At 32.2% G+C, this 19278-nt stretch overlaps 2 protein-coding genes across 2 annotated transcripts; both read right to left on the reverse strand.

Moving 5' to 3' along the window:
- Positions 1 to 2263: 2263 nt before the first annotated feature.
- Positions 2264 to 7036, reverse strand: AUG3 (HAUS augmin-like complex subunit). Its single transcript, XM_079049946.1, has 18 exons — positions 6648 to 7036; positions 6212 to 6248; positions 5761 to 5864; positions 5486 to 5681; positions 5302 to 5368; positions 5085 to 5188; positions 4887 to 4971; positions 4668 to 4722; positions 4367 to 4498; positions 4194 to 4263; positions 4019 to 4076; positions 3832 to 3887; positions 3555 to 3707; positions 3364 to 3475; positions 3126 to 3267; positions 2878 to 2953; positions 2681 to 2776; positions 2264 to 2559 (listed from the first exon to the last, which is right to left on the reverse strand). Exons 1-18 carry the CDS (start codon positions 6821 to 6823, stop codon positions 2428 to 2430), a joined length of 1851 nt encoding a protein of 616 aa, XP_078906072.1. The 5' UTR covers positions 6824 to 7036; the 3' UTR covers positions 2264 to 2427.
- Positions 7037 to 7724: 688 nt separating this feature from the next.
- LOC145113907 (uncharacterized) lies at positions 7725 to 9690 on the reverse strand. Its single transcript, XM_079049948.1, has 5 exons — positions 9211 to 9690; positions 8810 to 8970; positions 8588 to 8618; positions 8258 to 8360; positions 7725 to 8148 (listed from the first exon to the last, which is right to left on the reverse strand). Exons 1-5 carry the CDS (start codon positions 9529 to 9531, stop codon positions 8042 to 8044), a joined length of 723 nt encoding a protein of 240 aa, XP_078906074.1. The 5' UTR covers positions 9532 to 9690; the 3' UTR covers positions 7725 to 8041.
- Between the last annotated feature and the right edge of the window lie 9588 nt (positions 9691 to 19278).

A 19278-nucleotide genomic window follows, 5' to 3' on the forward strand; every position in this document is an offset into this window, starting at 1 on the left:
TCAAAATTCAAAATTTTTATATTCAATTTCCAATTTAATATATTTAATCTATTAAATTAAAATATATTATTAAATATAAAATATTATCTTATTATTGGTAGATTTTTAAAAATGATTATCACAAAACACCTATTTGTTATTTTAAATATTATGTTAAATCCAAAACATAAATCATGTTATTAAATTAACTTATAAAAAACATGTTCATACTATTTTTCAAAATAGTTAAAAAAAAAAAAAGGTTAAATGTTGTAAATGTAGAATGACAAGTCAAATTAAAAAAATGATCAAAAACTATTTTTATTATAATTCAATATTTTCCAAAGGAGTGGTTTTTAATTATTTAATAGAGAAAAATAAATCGCATTAACTTACCAACAATGGTTTATATATCAATTACCCATCATGATTGAAATTAAAAATAAAAATAAATAAATAAAAAAAAAGATAAGAAATTTCTAGATAAACAATTACAACGTTAAATTGTAGTACTAAATCGTAAACCATGTTTAGTTTTTTTTTAATGCAAATCGCGAGTAGATGCTATTGAATTATATGGATATATTATCTACTTATAACTGTTTGTTATGTGACAACAATTTTATCTATTTACTTAATTAAAATACTTACTTATTTATCATTATGGTTGTATTTATTTTGAATTTTTATTTTTAAAATGTTTAATATTTAGACATTTATATATATAACTTTTTGTTTTAATCAACCCGTTTAGTACATGAGTGTCGCAACTAGTTAATAAATAATCAATAACTATCAATAAATAGTTTAATGTTTAAAAATACTTAATATTTACTTTATTTTGTTTCTTAATATAGAAGTTGACAATTTAATGTAACATATAAAGTATAAATATCTTTTAATATATAAATACAATGTATATGACACTAATTTTATATGAAATATAAATTAATAAATAAAAGTAATTAGTTGCAAAGCTTTCAAAAGTTAAAAAGCAATGTTGTGTGGCTTTAAATTCAACTGCAAATGCCATATTTGTTACATTTGCAAGTCATCTAGATTAGACCGAGTAATTATCATGTGGTGTTTGGTGTCTTTGAAATATTAAACATAAAATGGGCTTGATAATATAATTTTATCCGTTGAATGTTGTGTCGTGTTAATTTGTTTATTTAAACAATTAGAGATCTCTTACCTAAACTTGATTATATCGTTCTGAGTTTAAGATTTAGGGTTTTATTCTTTAGACCTTGTAAATGCATAACGTCGTGTTGGGTTAAAACAAATAAGCGGGTTAAACTAGTTTAACCATAACTTTATATGTATAGTTTTTGTGTGATGTCGAGCCAACCTTTTTACTTAAATGAAAACTTGTTTATTTTGTATCGGATTAACAAGTCAAATTGGTTTTTATCGACTATAAGTCTATAACCTAGATCAACATGTGAAAGGCGTACAAGTCATATTTAGTCCATAATTATCATAACTAATTATTTAGTCCATAATTATCATAACTGATTATTATTTTGTCTTTTATTATTATTTTTAAATAAAATTAACTTCTCATATTAATTTATCATTTAAATGTATATTTTTACATAAAAAATCATTAAATTAATATTTTTAACTAATTTTTACATTATAAAACAAATTAAAAAAATACAATAATATAAGTTGATATATTTTAAAATATTGATTGACATCAATATAAAAATAAGTACTTAAGTATGATATATTTTGGTCAACTGCAAAACTTAAATGAATCGTAATAATAGTTTTAAATGAATAGATGTAGATGAATCATAACACAACTTAAATGAATCATGACATATATCGTATCAAATTGAATCATGGCAAAATAAATGAATCATAACATATATTAATGAATGATGACAATATATTATTTATAATAAAAAAATGTGACATATATATATATATATATATATATATATATATATATATATATATATATATATATATAATGAATCATAATATACCTTAATGAATAATACGTGAGCCTAATGAACTGATCCTGATTTCTAAAGTTCTGTTATGTTTCATTAAATTCCACTCGAGACACAATACCTGACGTCTATATCCATCCACTATGACATCTCTTTTGGAAACATCATTTATGCAACTCATGGTTTAAAAATATAGATGTGACATTAAATAATAAATGTGCACATTATATACAACTTGAAATTCAGTCGTAGGTGTGTGAAGACAAGTTTGGTTGATCTGAAAAAAATAATTCCCATTGGTTAAATATGATCTGAAAAACTAAGGGAAAAAAACTCGTTGAGCTATGGAATCAATTTCAAAATTAACGTGACAACATAAAGTTGGAAGATTAATCATACATGAATCAAACCAACACATTACAAGAGAAAAAAATAACAAAAATACATACATTGACAATTGTTTGTAATTGTAGGAGTATATAATTCATGATGCTTGCAAAGCCCTAACACGTGCTGTTAGTTCCCTGACTTGATTTTTCAAACGTTCCGGATTACAAAAGAAATCCACAAATACCTGCCTTTGAAGTGCCATTTCTTGAGAGTGATGCTTCACAATCTGTCCCATAAATACATATATCACATCATTAATAATTTAATATGCATCCAAACACTAAAAGGTGTTGTTTCTTTTTAGTTTTTACTGAATTAATCATTAATGGTGAATGTTTCTTTTTTACCTCGTTCTTCTTGCAGTGTTCGAGTGTTACTTCTTCCACTGCAGCTGACAGCCTGGCATTCACCTTTTCCATCTCATCCAGCTCTTTCATTAGAGTCTAAATCCATTTTCATAATATCAAGTTTGAACAATTAGACACTATGATTAGTAACAAATATTTATTAAAAAAAATAAAGCTTTAATAAATCAATTGCATACCCGTGGTGTCAAAATCGGCTGTGCAGTGGTGGAAGATGCAAATAGTAACTGTTGCAAATTTTGGATAAGAGTGCACCTGTAATAATAAATATAATAAAGACAAACAAAAACAAAAGTGTATTGTATTCTGAGGCTGATAAATTGATACAAAAGCTTTTTAACTTTTTGTCCCAAACCCAAAAAGGTTGTTATGCAAAAAAGACATAAATGCCTTGGAAAGTTTATCCAGTGTAACAGAGATAACTTACAACTCATTAATGCATCTGCTTCTATCTTCAGGAAGGGCATTGTCTAAGTCGGATTGCAGGGCCATGAGGTCAGATTGGAGGCTGGAGATCTGCTGCACTAGTCCTGGTGCTGATACATACGTCGACAAACCGCCTTGAACATCTAATAAATAAATAAATAAAAAGGTAATCAAGTTTATTTGACAATTTTATTTATTTTATTTATAAACAAAAAAAAAAAAAAAAAAGTGTAATTTACTTGAATGGATGCTCAGAAGGTCTCTGACACCGTGTAAAAACGTATCTCTGTCATCAACAGCTCCTTGTTCTTGTACATCTGATGCTGCTTGAATTAACGCCATGCAACGACCCTAAAAATTATTTATATGTTAAATACAAAGTTTTGAAATTATCTTATGATAATAACGATTAGCCGATAGTAGTATATACCACTCGTCCTTTGGTTGCGGATAGGTAACCATGCAGCTCTGACTCTATAACTTTGAGTAATGAAAAGGCTCCAAGAATCGTCTTTTTTTCAAATTGGCATGCTAGTTTTAAAAACTGATGTCTTGCAAGCTGGTTAATTAGATGACTTATGAACTGCAAAATAAAGAACAACAAATACAAATACAAATACATGAAGAATGTGATGATTGCAATAACAATTAGAAAAAAATAAATTAAAATCATGTTATTTATGGTATAAGTTGAAAAAGGTATATACCGCTTTCTGACGTTGAATATAATATTCTTGTCGCATAACCTTTAAATCATAATCACCTGCATTACAGATTAATTTATATTCATACTCAAAAGATAAATTATAGTTTTCATATATAATCATCAAAAGCATGTTTAAAGATTTTAATAAATATATATATATATATATATATATATATATATATATATACCTTGTAGAATGTACGTGTCTTGTAGTTGAGCTAGCTCCCAACATAGATCAGGAATAGTCTGGAAAAAAGGGAATGGTATCTTTAATCTCAAAAAGCCAAATAAATATCATGTAGAAAAGTAAAGGAGGAAAAATACTCAGTGGCATATATATTAAGAAACATATAAAGTTTAAACCTCAGATAATAACTTGTCTTCTCTGGTATGTAGATTTGAAAGCTCTCCAACCAATTCTACATGCTTTCTCCTAATAAAACAATGTAAGAAGCATATATCATATCATTATTAACATATTATGCATGTATGTAATATGTATGTTCACATAACATAGAAGAATAGTGATATGATACCTAAGTGAATGAAGATCAAGGTGAATATGAGCTTCATCTGAAGTTACTTGACCTTTAAGTGCCAACAGAATAGCTTGCTGCTTTGCATTCTCAACTTGGGCTTCAACCCACTGCCTTTCACTCGTTCCAAATCTGCATATCACACATTTTTAAATTCTCATCATCTTTTACAAACAAGTGAGCATACGTTTGCTTTTTAATTATCCAAAATAGGTTGTAGATTAACATATACATCTGCTACTGTTTTCTGTTTTCACTATCTTATGAAAATATAGCACATGTTTTTATTAACTTGACATACATGGAGCGAAGCCTTTGCAATTCTGAAACGCGTTGATGTTGCGACTTTTGAGAGTCTACCACAAAAAATTTTAAAAAAAAAATAATTAGTCTTGTTGATTAGCTATGCACACATGCACAAATCCCTTCTAGAAACAAAGATATCTAAATGATGCAATCACTATAAAGAATGAAATTGAAAAATTAACAAATCAAAAAACTCAGTGCAATTGAGAATCACCTCGCACTAAGGTATTGGAAATGTCATCAAGATTGACCCATGAACACTTTGATTTTCCCTCCTCTGCTACCAATCGATAAGGACCCTGAATCAACATATAAGATGAAGTTCACCTAACACTTTTATGCAAAAGCTACACATTGTAGAAACAAACATATAGAGCTATCCACTGAAAAAAAAAATTTGTATAGTTTTTACCGTATCTAGTTGCTTAACAAACCATTGATTTAATTCTTTCATACACAATGAATCAACAAGCAAATATGGATGAAAGTCTGAGTATGCCAAATAGATGCCATCTTCTGCATATCAGCAAATCAAAACCCATGAAGAAATGAGATGATTTTAAATTTTAATGTGATAATGTCTTAAGGTCAATCAACCAAAAATGACAAGTATGAAATGAAAATAGTACCATCTCCTGAATGGAAGTGAGCCAACTCTTGTGCTGTAGAAGCAATCCGTCCAAGAACTGCATTCATCTTAAGTTGCAACAAAACAAGTTTAAGAATCACATTTGACTATTGAACTATTGAAGTAAGTCAAAGTATTTCTTGGAAAGCATATTAACAGCTTAAAATGTAAAAGGAAGAATGTACCTCTAAGTTTCTGGCTGAAAGGCTATCATCTATGGTAGTGAGTAGTCCGTTTACAGCAGATGTTGATGCAACTCTTGCCCTTTTCCCTTGAATCAAAGCTGAAGCCTGTGTACTGAGCATGTCATATTGAGACTGTAGATGTCCAAGTTGTCTCTGCAGCTCCATGGCTTCTGTTTTAAAGGCTAAAGTAGCATCCCTTTTGAAAAAAAGCTATTTTTCAGGATTATCATTTTTTAACAAAGTAAAAATAGGTGGATCAATGTAGGTAAATTTACCTTATTTCTTTTAGTCCTTCTTCAGCTCCAAAAACTGCCTCCTGATTGTCTCTCCTTGTTGAAAAGGCTGATATACTTTCATAAGCAAAATCTAGGTCTTCACCCTGCAAAAAACAAAAGTATTATTAAACGCTATGCAACAGTTACATTATACATTTATATGTAGTTCACCAACTCCATTGTGAAACTAGAGATATGGATTTACTTTTATGGTCTACATCCAACTGGTTTACTTTATCTGATGCAAAAAATGATGTGACTTTCATCTTAGATTTGTAAATCTTTTTATTAGCTTTAGTTCTGCTTATACAATCTAACCCTTGTTTGCTTCTTGTTCCAGGCAAACCTGTTGTATCAATTTTGAATCCTAAAAGTGTTCTCTGACCATATCTAATTCCAGAAAAGCAATAACATTGTAGCTATAATCATCAAAAGTAAGCCTGATGATTACCTCCAAAAGCTTTCCATCTTGTATAAATTGTTCATACCTGGATGATAAAGCAGATATAATTATTAGCATATGCCCTATGCATATATTAAACATATTTAGATCCTATATATTCTAAGAAGAAACTTAGTGGCATGTAATTGACATGTTCGCTTTGAAGACATATAATGCATGCCGCATGGGATTCACAAGATTGCATCGCTAAAATGAGTCCCCAAACTTGGAGCCATTTATTCTTAAGTGATCAATAGGGTAAATTTCATTGTAGGATTTAGCCCTAAAACCGTTCAAGTCTTACAACTATGAATTTGATCTTTCAACATTCTAGGAAGTGATCCGAGAATAATAATCAGCTAGATACTTAAACATTAATACAAAAATATAGATAAAACAAACATACATTGCTGTCTAGAGAGAGAGAGAGAGAGAGAGACGTAACTGGGAAAGTTCAGAAGCGGAGAGGACGTTGGAGGGACGGAGGCTGGAGCACAGCCAATCGAGTATAGGACGAGCATCTTCGTACTGAAAAGGCCATTCAAAGCTGTCTGGATCAAGTGCCCCATGACCTTCGTACCCCAATTCACCCAACAATGAACACAGTCTCGCCCCACTCATCTGCTGCTTCCTGTTTTCAGTGAATGAAATGACCAAAATTATTCACAATTGGAGCCCTGGGGATGATCAAGGCTACAGATCAGATCATAGCTGCCGTCGAAACGTTCACCGTTTGAAATTGTTGTTCGGAAGAGAAACTTTGAACGATGGAGAGAGGGTTTGGCGCCGGCCAGAGTTTCTGAATCGTGAAATTGAACGAGATATGTTTTTTAAAACCCGGTAGTTTGGTTTGATTCTGAATTGACCCCTCAACCTACAAATAAGAGTAAATTACAGATTTAGTCCCTCACGTATTTTAAGTTCTATAGGTTTAGCTCAAAGCTTAGTTAGTTGGTTGTTCAACTGAAATCCTTGAATCCTTGATAGTTAACTTACGGCAATCACCTCCACTTTTTCCAGCCACAACAACCACCGTTAACCACCACGCTCATCACATACAAAATCAAAACCCTAACTTGATTCAATTGTAAATATGAAAATTTGGACAAAACTCAAGCCAATGCCTGATCTAAATCAAGTTCTAAATAAAAATCCCACATATAATTGCCAAATTCAAGTCAAAAACTCCAAACATAAATGAACAAGGGAGGCGCAACTAAGGGTGCTGCAATAACAATACAGTCAGTCGATAGGATTAGGGAAAATTTTATCCGAATTACTTACATGAAGACGTAAATGATAGTGGTTCTCTTGAAGTTTAGAAAAATGAGCAAGAAGACAAATAAAAAGAAAACGAGCAAGATGACTGTGAGAAACCCATCAAAGCATTAATTAATTAAAATATTTCATTATTAAGTATTAACCAACTAAAATAAATTTTAATTAATTTAACAGTTATAGTAATTTTTAGTCATGGTGTCTCAAATTTTCAATAAGCTTTTTCTCCGAATATAAATATACAAAAAGACTGAAAACGAATTTCTTTCAGTTTTCCGCTAACCAAACTGTAACATATTTCAAAGTATTCATATACAAATTCATACGCACCTAAGTGGTTAGAAAATTTCAAATCCAACACAACCACATGATTTTATCGATGTTTTAAGTAACAAGTATCTAATAATTTCGATGTCATTGCTTAAATATAACCAAGACTTTTTAAGCTCTATTAAGTCAGTCTTTATACATTAAGTCCGAAAGAAGCACCCGATACATAAGTACTGTCTCAATTAATCCCATCAAGTCAAAAAGAAACAGTTGTTGTTGATGACAATATAGTTACTCGCTGTCACTGGAGGAAAGATATCTCTTTGCATCAAATGATTGATTTCTTGAGGGTGAATCAGGTGCTGTAAACTGCATTCCTCCATTCATAGGTGCAAAAGCTGTTTCATTGCATATAATAATTTTTTCAGTATGACTGAAGTAAAGACTTTGTGGCAAATTTCTTGGGAGAATTTTATAAATAAATAAATGAAAATAATAAAGAATAACCTCTATCTCTCATTCTTCTCTCCCGGTCAAATTCAAACTTATCTCGGATCATGCCTGCCTTTTCCACTGTATCTCCGCGCCTATTTCTATCAAAACCATGATTCTGTTTTTCCAAATTCAGCCCAATTTTAGTAATTTGATAAACAACTTATATGGGCAAACATATAAGTTTAGGCCTTGTTTCTTTTTCATTCATCAAGTGTTGTTTAATAGATAAATGATGTTTAAAAGATCATTTATCCAGACAACAATTAATGAAAAAATAAAAAATAAACAGGGCCTAAGATCTGTCACATAGGAATCAATAGTATGCAACCAAACATCGGGTACCTTCATGTCCTCAGCATGGGGTTGCTTTCTTCTGCAAAAAGAGGCATTAAATAAATGGTTAAATACAAAGGAAGGAGAAAACACAAATTTTTTAAGCATTAACTAGTTAAAATTTCGAAGTGTAATGATGTGATAGGAAGAAATGAAGGTCAGAAGATAAAGTCTTCAAACAAGTAATGAAAGTATGTTGCTATTTTTGCATTTAACTGAAAAGTAGGAAACCTGTAAGGTGAAAAGTCTTCATCATCGTCTTCAGCAGAGTCATAGCTTGCACGTTCTTGACCATGTTTCTTGGAATAACCCTCGTCCCAGTATATCCTCTCCCAATTCTCTCTAAGCTCCTGATATAGTTCCATGTACTTTTTGCACCAGGGCTCATGCTCCTTCGTCGAAACATCAAACAATAAGCACAACCATCCATGGTCATATAACTTACACAATCCAAAAATGTTCGATGGATGAAAGTTTTACAAATGAGTTCGTTTCGTATGATTATGAAGAGTATTCGCTATTAGGTTTTGCCTATATGCTAATCGCAGTTAGATAATTATACCACGATTCAGTATGTACAAAATTAGGGAGATACATATCGGAAAATCGAAGCGGTTAAGAGAGAAACTAACCGATTCTTTGAGAACGAGGCGAGTGCGGCGCATAAACTGTTCACGGAGCTGCTTACGACGTTTGTTAGGGATGTTGTCCCTGGGTATAACGAATCTCTCTCGAGGCGGCACGTTTTCTCCGATTTCGTGCATTTCACCATCGACGACCCACCATTCAGATTTGTCATCGGTTTTCCTCATGACTGCCGGAGTGAATTTTGACCGCCTACGGGTTGGAGGAGACGAGGCGGCCGCGGCGAGAGCTCTCGTTGAATGTAGTTGAGAGGCAAGCGGCTGGAAACATTGGAGAGATCTCCGGCACCGCCGTGCAAGTGAAAGCATTCGAATAGTAAACGGAAGGCGAAAGGCTTGTTCCCGACTGTAGTGTCGCCGTGTCAGTGAAGAGTGAAGACTGAAGAGAACGCTGCCTGTAACCGGAGTTTTTCACAGGGTCGTAGCTGATGTAATTCAAAAGATCGAGGGTTTAGTGTAAACTGGTAAAACTTAAAAGATATGGTCTGAATAAATAAAGCATACATACTTCAATATGTGTCATGTTTTTATTAATTTGAATAAAAAAAGCATAGATACTTATGTATCATGTTTTTATTAATTTAAAGAGGGAAGGGTAAAATCACTTATTAAGGTAATTAACTTTTCGGTATGTTTACATCTGGGTAATAATCTTTTTTATACATATTTAGCTAACAAACTTGTTGGAAGTGTTCACATATGACCATTATGACCTGCTGTAGCACGTAAAATCCTAGATGTGAACACTTTCAACAAGTTCGTTACCTAGATATATACAAAAAAAATAGTTACCCAAATATGAACAAAAGGAAAAGTAAAAGTAAATTACACGAATGGTCATTGTGGTTTCGGGAAATTTGTGTTTTTGGTCCTAACTTATTTTTTTAACTCAGATGATTCATACTGTTTATTTTTGTTGCACGTTTGCTCCCTGTCTTACCTAAAAAGACTATTGTGCCCTTATTAATTTATTTTTTAATTAATTTTCTTATTTATATATTTATTTTTTATATATTTAAAAAAAATTAATAGACCCCACATATATGTATCTTCTCGAATGATCCTTACTGTTTATTTTTTAATTAATTTATCTTTTTAACTCGAATGATCCCTACTGTTTATTTTTGTTACGAGTTTGGTCACTGTCTTACCTAAAAAGACTGTTGTGCCCTTATTAATCTATTTTTTAAAATTAATTTTCTTATTTATGTATTTATTCTTTATATATTTAAAAAAAATTAATAGACCCCACATATTTGTATCTCTCATCATCCCATGTTGACAGTGGGTTATGGTGTTGGTTCGCCAGAGTTGAAGGACCAAAAAAAGAAGGATGGTGAAGAAGTCGATGTCACTAAAGATGGAAAAGAAATAGAAGTTGACGATGATAAGAGATGGGATGGTGAACGGTGAGACCCAAATTAAATTTCTTAAATGTGGTTTCAGGTTTACGGTGACGAGATACAAATATGTGGGGTCTATTAATTTTTTTAAATATATAAAAAATAAATACATAAATAAGAAAATTAACTAAAAAATAAATAAATAAATGCACAATAGTCTTTTTAGGTAAGACAGAGACCAAACGTGCAACAAATATAAACAGTATATCCGAGTTAAAAAAATAAGTTAGGGACCAAAAATATAAATTCCCCGAAACCACAAGGACCATTCGTGTAATTTACTCTTACTTTTTGTTTTGTTCATATTTGGGTAATTATTTTTTTTATACACGTCTAGATAACGAAACTTGTTGAAAGTGTTCACATCTAGAATGTAACCTGCTACAACAGGTCATAATTGTCATATGTGAACACTTCCAACAAGTTTGTTACCTAGACGTATACAAAAAAAAATAGTTACCTAAATGTGAACAAAACGAAAAGTTAATTACCTTAATAAGTCATTTGTCGGATGGTTAATCAATCTTTCATCATTTATTGTTTGAGTGTCACGTTAGTTTTCTATTTATTTATTAAAAACTTATTAAAAACCAGGAAATATTTTCACTGACTTTCACTTTTACCTTTATAAATAAAAATAATTTAAATTAAGCTTTATAAATAACAAAAACTAAATATAATTTCTTAAAAATGATAAATAAACTTAATAATTAATTAAAATAAAAATATTTTATTATTTAAAAAGAGATACATAAAAAACAATAAAAAAAACTAAAAAACAACCAAGATTAAAAAACACACCCTAAATTTAAAAAATAAATAAATAAATAAACGACCCAGAAAACATAAGTGTGAAAATTATGTTAGATTTGTTTGATATTTACAAAGTGGTAAATGTATTAAAAATGTTTTGAAAAATTCTAGTTTTTTATCCGTGGAAACCAATATATATATATATATATATATATATATATATATATATATATATATATATATATATATATATATATAGAGAGAGAGAGAGAGAGAGAGAAAGAGAGATGTACGTTCTGTTAAGATTAAAAATAAAATAGAGATCTTGAAATTTAACCTCAACTACATATTTCTTGTATGTCGCTCTAACCCTCTGGAATACCGGTGCGGTAGAGCTGTTATAATCATAAATGATTATATAGAGTCGTTCATTCCTTTCTCCTCCTCCATCATCCCCACCACCACAACTGTCACCGCCATCACCACTACCATCATCTCTGATACCAGTCGACCCAACCACTGTCACATCTGTCACTTATACCACTGCCACCTCTGTCACCACCACCTTTTCTGCCACCAAGTGTCATAATCATATATGATTATTCAGTCTGTGAACAGACATATATGTATAATCATTTATGATTAGTCATACACTGCTGTTACCGGTACGTTGGAGCATTAGAGCGGCAACGAGAAATAAATTGCTCGGGTTGAATCTCAAGATCTCTACTTTTTTTTTTAATCTCAAGTTAACCGTCCCCTATATATATATATATATATATATATATATATATATATATATATATATATATATATATATATATATATATATATATATATATATATATATATATATATATATATAGGGAATGGTTATTTGGAAAACAAAAAAACCCTAAAAATCATAAAAATACATAAAAAAAATACTTAGAGATCACAAAACTTTTTTTTGAATTTTTTTATGAAAAAATCGCAACTTTTTTAATAAAATCGCTGAAAAAAAATAAAAAATCAATTTTTTTTTATATAAAAAAGAGGTTTTTTTCAAAAAAATTTCATCGATTTTGTATTAAAAGCAGCGATTTTTTCATAAAAAATTTAAAAAAAAAGTTTTGTGATCTCTAAGTATTTTTTTATGCATTTTTATGATTTTTAGGGTTTTTTTTAGGGTTTTTTTGTTTCCCATAAAACGTAAACCTATATATATATATATATATATATATATATATATATATATATATATATATATATATATATATATATATATATATATATATATATATATATATATATATTACCGTTGGAATAAGAGAAAAGAAAAAAAAAATCGGCCAATGAGGTGAAAGGAGAGGAGGCGGGGTAGCCTCCCCTCAGTCTGTTCCTACACAACCTAAACCGCGGTGGCGGTGTTGTGTTTCTGGTTGCGGTTCCTTCCCCACTCTGCTCCCTGTGGCCTAACGTTCAGATATCTCCAGAAAAATCCTATTATTTTAGGAAAGTTAACGATTAAGTCACATTTTTTTTAATATAATAACCTAATAAATCATCAAATTTCTTTATTTTAGTCCTTTTTAATCTGTTAGTCATTATACCAAATCATTAATTTTTCTAAAATAATGAGACATTTTTCTACAGATTATCTAAAAAATTTGTATACAATGTATAAATGTATTTTTATATATGTTTTTAAGTAATTTTATGTATTGTTATCAGGGGCGGTCCTAACTAGGTGCTCGGTGTGGCACCGGCAAAACCTAGCTTTCGCGCACGTAGTAGAAAATTTTTCTTTTTTTTTTTTAATTTTTACCTATTGTGCCACTACGTAAAAAAAATCGTGCAACTACGTAAAAAAAATTGTTACTCTATCGGGAATTACCAAATGAAAAAAAATAATAATGAGCCCAATGTTTTAATCAATTATTGTCTAATAGCTCAATTGCCCAAAGCCCCAAATAAAACATTAATTGGATAAATTAGCAATTGGGCTAATTGTTTGTAAAAAAATAATCTAATCCTAATTAATTGACTAAATGTATTATCAATACAAAAAAGGGAAAAAAAAATAAAAAAAAAATAACGACTACATAATCGATTAGTCGACTTCGTCCTTGGTTGGATCGTGACCTTCTGTTCGGCTGTTCGCACTTCGCACAATCCTTCATCGGTTCCTGACTTCCAATCCTTCCATTGTTCGATCGATCAACAATCGGGTGAAGCAAGTAACAAAATTGACTTCCTTCGATTTCTACTTTCTTGGTTAACAAAATCGACTTTAAAGCCCTAGAATGAAGCAAGTAAGTTTATCAATTCATTTAGGTATATAAAATTGATATGTTTTTTTTTGAAGTTATTGATTGGCTTAGTGAAATTGATTTGTTTTATTGAAATTATATTGTTTGCTTAGGTTATATTGTTATGTTTTATTGAATTTATTGTTTGATTAGGTGAAAGCAACTTGTTTTATTGAAGTCTTTGTTTGATTAGGTGTAATTGTTATGTTTTTATAGGTTAAACTAAGTGGTTTTTTTACCAAAAGACAAAGACCTAATCCTAATGAAAGTGGTGAAGAATGTGGTGAAGAATGTTCCCAAAGACCTAATCCTAATGCAATTGTAACATCCCAAAATCGGACCCAAAATTTTTTTTGTTTTTAAATTATGTTACTTATAAAATAGTTATCGGTAATCAGCATTACAGTTCTTTTAACATAAAAACATAAGCCATAGTCTCAAAACCATACAGTTCTTATAAAATAGTTATCGGTAATCAGCATTACAGTTCTTTTAACATAAAAACATAAGCCATAGTCTCAAAACCATTCCAGTAAATTGTATAATATTAGATTACAATTCCCAGATTTCAATGCGGAAAAATCATGTGAGGATGTGTGATGCGCTGCTACGCCGCCGACTCTTTCCCCTTAGCTGAAAATGTACCTGAAACCAAAACTACAAACCGTAAGCACAAAGCTTAGTGAGTTCCCCCATCATACCCATACCAAATAGTGCATAATCCTCGGTATCTTTCAACCGGTAACTGTCAGGCATAACCGGGAGCTGGACTCCCCTTCGGTATCTTTCAACCGGTAACTGGGAACTAACCTCCCCTTCGGTATCTTTCAACCGGTAACTGGGAACTAACCTCCCCTTCGGTATCTTTCAACCGGTAACCGATGACTATTTCACCCCTTCTACTGCTAACATCTAATAAGCAAAGTAATCATATCAAGCATAATCATATCAAACACGGTAAGCATATCACATATCAATCCCAGATAATTATCACAAAGACAATTATTTAACCAACACTCTTACTTGTGGGCCGACATTGTGGTCGTAGACCCACCCCTACTAGAAGGAAACTCACCTCAAAGTCGTGTAGTATCCGAACTGTCCTCGGCGTGAAAATCGGCTCTCCTCGACTCCTCAATCCCTACACGACAACCCCTCTAAGTTATCAACTTGTACTTGTAACCCTAACCAGGGTCAACTCAATTCCGGTCAAAGTCAATTTTGGTCAAAGTCAACATCCAGTTGACTTTACTCGTCGAGTTGGTCTACCAACTCGTCGAGCCCATACTCCTCCAACTCTAAACAACTCCCAACTCTACTCGTCGAGTCTAGCGAGAACTCGACGGGTTCTCCTTCAATCATACCATATGGACCATCTTCAACCGACTCGTCGAGTTCATCCTTGAACTCGTCGAGTTCATCTCCCTCATATGCATGTGTCCAGTCTATGACTCGCCGAGTTGTATGAACAACTCGTCGAGTTCATCTTCATGGGTTGGGAGATTGCCTTGGACTCGCCGAGTCTGTTCATACACTCGTCGAGTCCTATGATTTCCAGGTCCAAAACAAACCCTTAGTCGGCTGAGTGTTCTGTCACACCCCAAAACCAGAACGGCGGAAACGTTCGGGGGTGGAGGACGTCATGTATAGTATCACAACAATGAATAGTAGTAAACAAGCACCAACATCATCCATTGCATTAATAATATAATTTAATACAAGTGTGTTTTGTGAAGTGTATAAGACACTAAAATGTAAATCAAAATAAAAGATGAGTCTTGAACAAGCTCCATCTTCTCAAAACCTGGCACCGGTACCTGTCTACTGGTGACCTGAGAATACAAGTTATTTTGAAAGAGTTTATCAGCTTTAAAGCTGGTGAGATCATAAGTATTTTAGTGTCATTGTTTGTATGAAAGTGTTTGTAAGTACTTGATGTATAAGTTTGTAAATGTTTGTAAATGTTTGTAAATATTTGTAAATATTTGTAAATGTTTGTATCTCCTAGAAAACCCTATGTTTTCTACTAAAAGTAGCCTTCTACCAAGGCATCAAATATTTGTATGTGTATCTCTTGTAAGAGTATGTATTTTCCCAATTCTGACTATCATTAACCAAAAATATAGTTTTTACATTACTGTTCATTATGTGAAGATCACAAAGTGAATGCAATGGGGAAATAAAATAGTACTGTAGTGTTGTATTAAGTAACTACTGCTGTACTAACTACCTTAAACCAATTGTTATTTAAAGTACCATGTGATATGCCTGTACCATACTACCGACTAAAAACACGACAATGAAAGACGTCGGAAGAAATGACATTTGGCACCCGTAGACTTGCAAGTCCCACTGTAGCTAGCAGCAATGTGTAGGATAGTCAATCCAGTATGGATCTATACACAAATTCAACGCTCTCCTTTTAGGAGACTCTGGATACAAAACGATCCATGGCAGGTGATGTCATGCCCCGTTACGTGGCTCACATAACTGTTGTGGTGTTCTTGTATATGTATTGTATGTACTAGCTGTATTGTATGTTCTCTCTCTGTCTAGTATGTATGTATGTTCTCTCTGTTTCTCATAATAGTATGTTCTCTTGTATAATGTATAGTATGTACTAGCTGTATTGTATGTTCTCTCTCTTTGTCTAGTATGTATGTATGTTCTCTCTGTATGTTATGTTTGTTTCTCATCCCTACATGTTATGACTCATGAATGAACTGACTCTTTGTATGTTTCATTGTTCTAGTAATAGTATTTGTAACTTCCTAAACTATACCTATTATAGTTTACTAGCAATGTTGTTTGTATAAATGAACATGTTTGTATACCTTTGCTACCCAAAGGTATTGGACTGAAAGAAGGAACTTTTGTATCTATACACATATACATAATATATAACTAAGATTCAAACGACCTTCGGACAAACAACCGATACCCTAAGACCACAACCAAACAAGGAACAGGAGGTAGGGTGAGTTATCAGTCCTAAGTCCTTTGAATCCTACTTATATAACTATATCTACATAGATACACATTTAACAAAATATATTAGTTTAAAAGACAAAGAAGTTTTGTAAAACCTTTTGAAGAGTTTTAATACATATTGATGACTTGATGTCATTTCATAAAACGATTTGAAAGCAGTTTGGCATAAAGAAACAAGTTTGATAAAGAGTTTAACATGTAAAAGTGTTTGATAAACATTTTGAAGTAGTTTGTTTGATAAACCAGTTTGAAAAGTAAGAAAATCCATATGTTTGATAGTCATTAATCACATGTGATTGATATAATAACTATAATGTATCTACTTGTATTCCCCCCATAAAAGCATTTAAAATCATTTAAAAGGTTGATTAAGGGGTATGAACTCACCTGTAGTGAGTGGTTTGGAAGAACGGATGGTATAGGATGCTAAGTGTCAAGTGAAGACTTGAGCACACACACAAATCGTATTTAACATATAATGACACATATATGTATCCAATTAGTCATTTAACAACTAATTAACCAAGTTAATGATGGGTTTTGAGCATTCTAACACTCCTATGGTGTACATGCAACCCTAGAAACCTTGGATCTATGTTTGACTATGATACATGCAAATAATTATTTTTCCAAGGTTCTTATCCTATCTAGCATGGCATGGGGAACTTGAATCAAATAAAGCTAGTAGAATTACTTACCTTGTAGTTGTAGTTGATTGCTTGGAGTTTTAGAGCCTAGCACCAATAGTGTGGATGCCTCAAATGGAAATCACAAATCACCACAAACTTGGAACTTTGAAAGAATAGTAATCACCTTCTTGAAATCGGCCCTCTTACTTTACTCACCACAACTCATGTGATTTCAAGAACCAAAGCCTCCTTTATATAGTGTGGTGGATTAGGGTTACATTCATGTAAACCCTAATACCCATGTCTTTTCATTTCCATGAGATCCATGGGTTAAAGCTCTATGGAGTATCCATGGACTTTCCATGCAAGCCTAGCCCATTCCAAATAAGCATTAGCCCACACTATATAAATACAAGAGCCCATATTTAATTAGTCATACTTTTGATCTCTAAATTAATTCTAGATTAATTATAGATCAATACTAATTAAATAATATGATTTTATATTAATATATTAGGACTTATAATATATTAATAAATCATAACTTATACTATTCTCAAACGATTATCCATAAATTGTTCGGGTGAAGTGCAACCCAAATGGACCATGCCGGGTCGGGTCAAGTACATACCAAATATAGTTATGGACTTAGATACTATATCCAACAGTCTCCCACTTGGATAAGTCTAATAACTATAGTTGCAAGTATGACTTTAGGAACCGATCAACAATCGTAGCTCTTTAAACTCTGTTGAACTATGAAGCGCCATTTTAGATAAGTGATCATATAATCCTCTGTTCTAGATATCAGCCGGACAAATACATCGAACATGGTCTTGCTTATTGTCCAACATTTGTTTCCCGATTTCCGATTTGTTTGACATAGAACTTAACTGAACACATCAATTTAGTTCTGACCGAGCCCGATACATAGGTCAAAACAAAATCATCGAGGGGCCCAGATATCGCCTCTAATCCTAGAAGGAACATATAAACTTCGACTCATATGTTTGCTCTACTACTTGTTGAATTACACACAAAAGCACGATTTATAACATCGAGTTACCAATGCGTTTTCGTGCAATCAATGCATAACCAACTCATAGGCAACAAATCATATCTCTAGGTTTGAAGACTTATATGATATTACCGTCTCACGATCACTCGAGATAAATTCCATGAAGTGATACAAGTGAGCGTGGGTTGAATCCAATACTCAGAACTTATGAGCACTCATGAGTGTTGTAGCCCCGCTTTGTCTAACATCTTAGACCTCTACAAGCCAACCCATGACAGTCTTGATTCATATCTACTTCCAACATATGACCGACTGTGGAGAGTTTGAATAATATGATATAAACCATAACATAATTATTCTGGAAGTCAAAACATGCAAAAAGAAATAATAGTAAACGATTGACAAGAGATAGCAACACTTTACTCATAAATAACAGCTTTTATTTATCATCAAATGTCAATTACATTTTACAAATTTCAAGATTATCTAACTACTAAAACTAATATCATCCTTCAGCCCTATGCTCCGAGCATGCTGGAGATGCTTAGCCCGAGTCAGTCCCTTCGTGAGGGGATCTGCTGGGTTCTCATCCGATGATACCCTCTTTGCCACAAGGATTCCTTCTTCTATTCGATGTCTAACGAAGTGATGTTTTCTGTCAATGTGTCTGGATCTCCCATGATCTCTTGGTTCCTTGGCTAAGGCAACCGCACTATTGCTGTCACAGAAAATCTCCATTGGCTCCTTTATAGCTGGTACAACTCCAAGGTCTCCGATGAAGTTCTTTAGCCATATAGCCTCCTTTGCTGCCTCGCTTGCTGCTATATACTCTGATTCACAAGTGGAATCAGCCACTGTCTCCTGCTTGGAACTTTTCCAAGTAATTGCCCCTCCGTTTAGAGTAAAGACCCAGCCTGACTGAGAGCGGAAATTATCCCTGTCAGTCTGAAAGCTAGCATCACTGTACCCTA

Source organism: Lactuca virosa, chromosome 5, assembly GCF_052849685.1.
Source record: "Lactuca virosa cultivar CGN04683 chromosome 5, Lactuca_virosa_CGN04683_v6, whole genome shotgun sequence".
Classification (NCBI taxonomy): domain Eukaryota; kingdom Viridiplantae; phylum Streptophyta; class Magnoliopsida; order Asterales; family Asteraceae; genus Lactuca; species Lactuca virosa.

What these genes read in the sequence shown, in the direction of transcription:
- AUG3 (XM_079049946.1), bottom strand. Translation starts at nt 6,823, where the DNA reads ATGAGTGGGGCGAGACTGTGTTCATTGTTGGGTGAATTGGGGTACGAA. An exon ending in GAAGGACTAAAAGAAATAAG is followed by an intron (nt 5,682 to 5,760) that starts GTAAATTTACCT and finishes TTTTTTCAAAAG; the next exon opens with GGATGCTACTTTAGCCTTTA. An exon ending in AGCCGATTTTGACACCACGG is followed by an intron (nt 2,777 to 2,877) that starts GTATGCAATTGA and finishes AAATGGATTTAG; the next exon opens with ACTCTAATGAAAGAGCTGGA.
- LOC145113907 (XM_079049948.1), bottom strand. Translation starts at nt 9,531, where the DNA reads ATGCTTTCACTTGCACGGCGGTGCCGGAGATCTCTCCAATGTTTCCAG. An exon ending in GAAGACTTTTCACCTTACAG is followed by an intron (nt 8,619 to 8,809) that starts GTTTCCTACTTT and finishes CTCTTTTTGCAG; the next exon opens with AAGAAAGCAACCCCATGCTG. An exon ending in GAGAAGAATGAGAGATAGAG is followed by an intron (nt 8,149 to 8,257) that starts GTTATTCTTTAT and finishes GCAATGAAACAG; the next exon opens with CTTTTGCACCTATGAATGGA.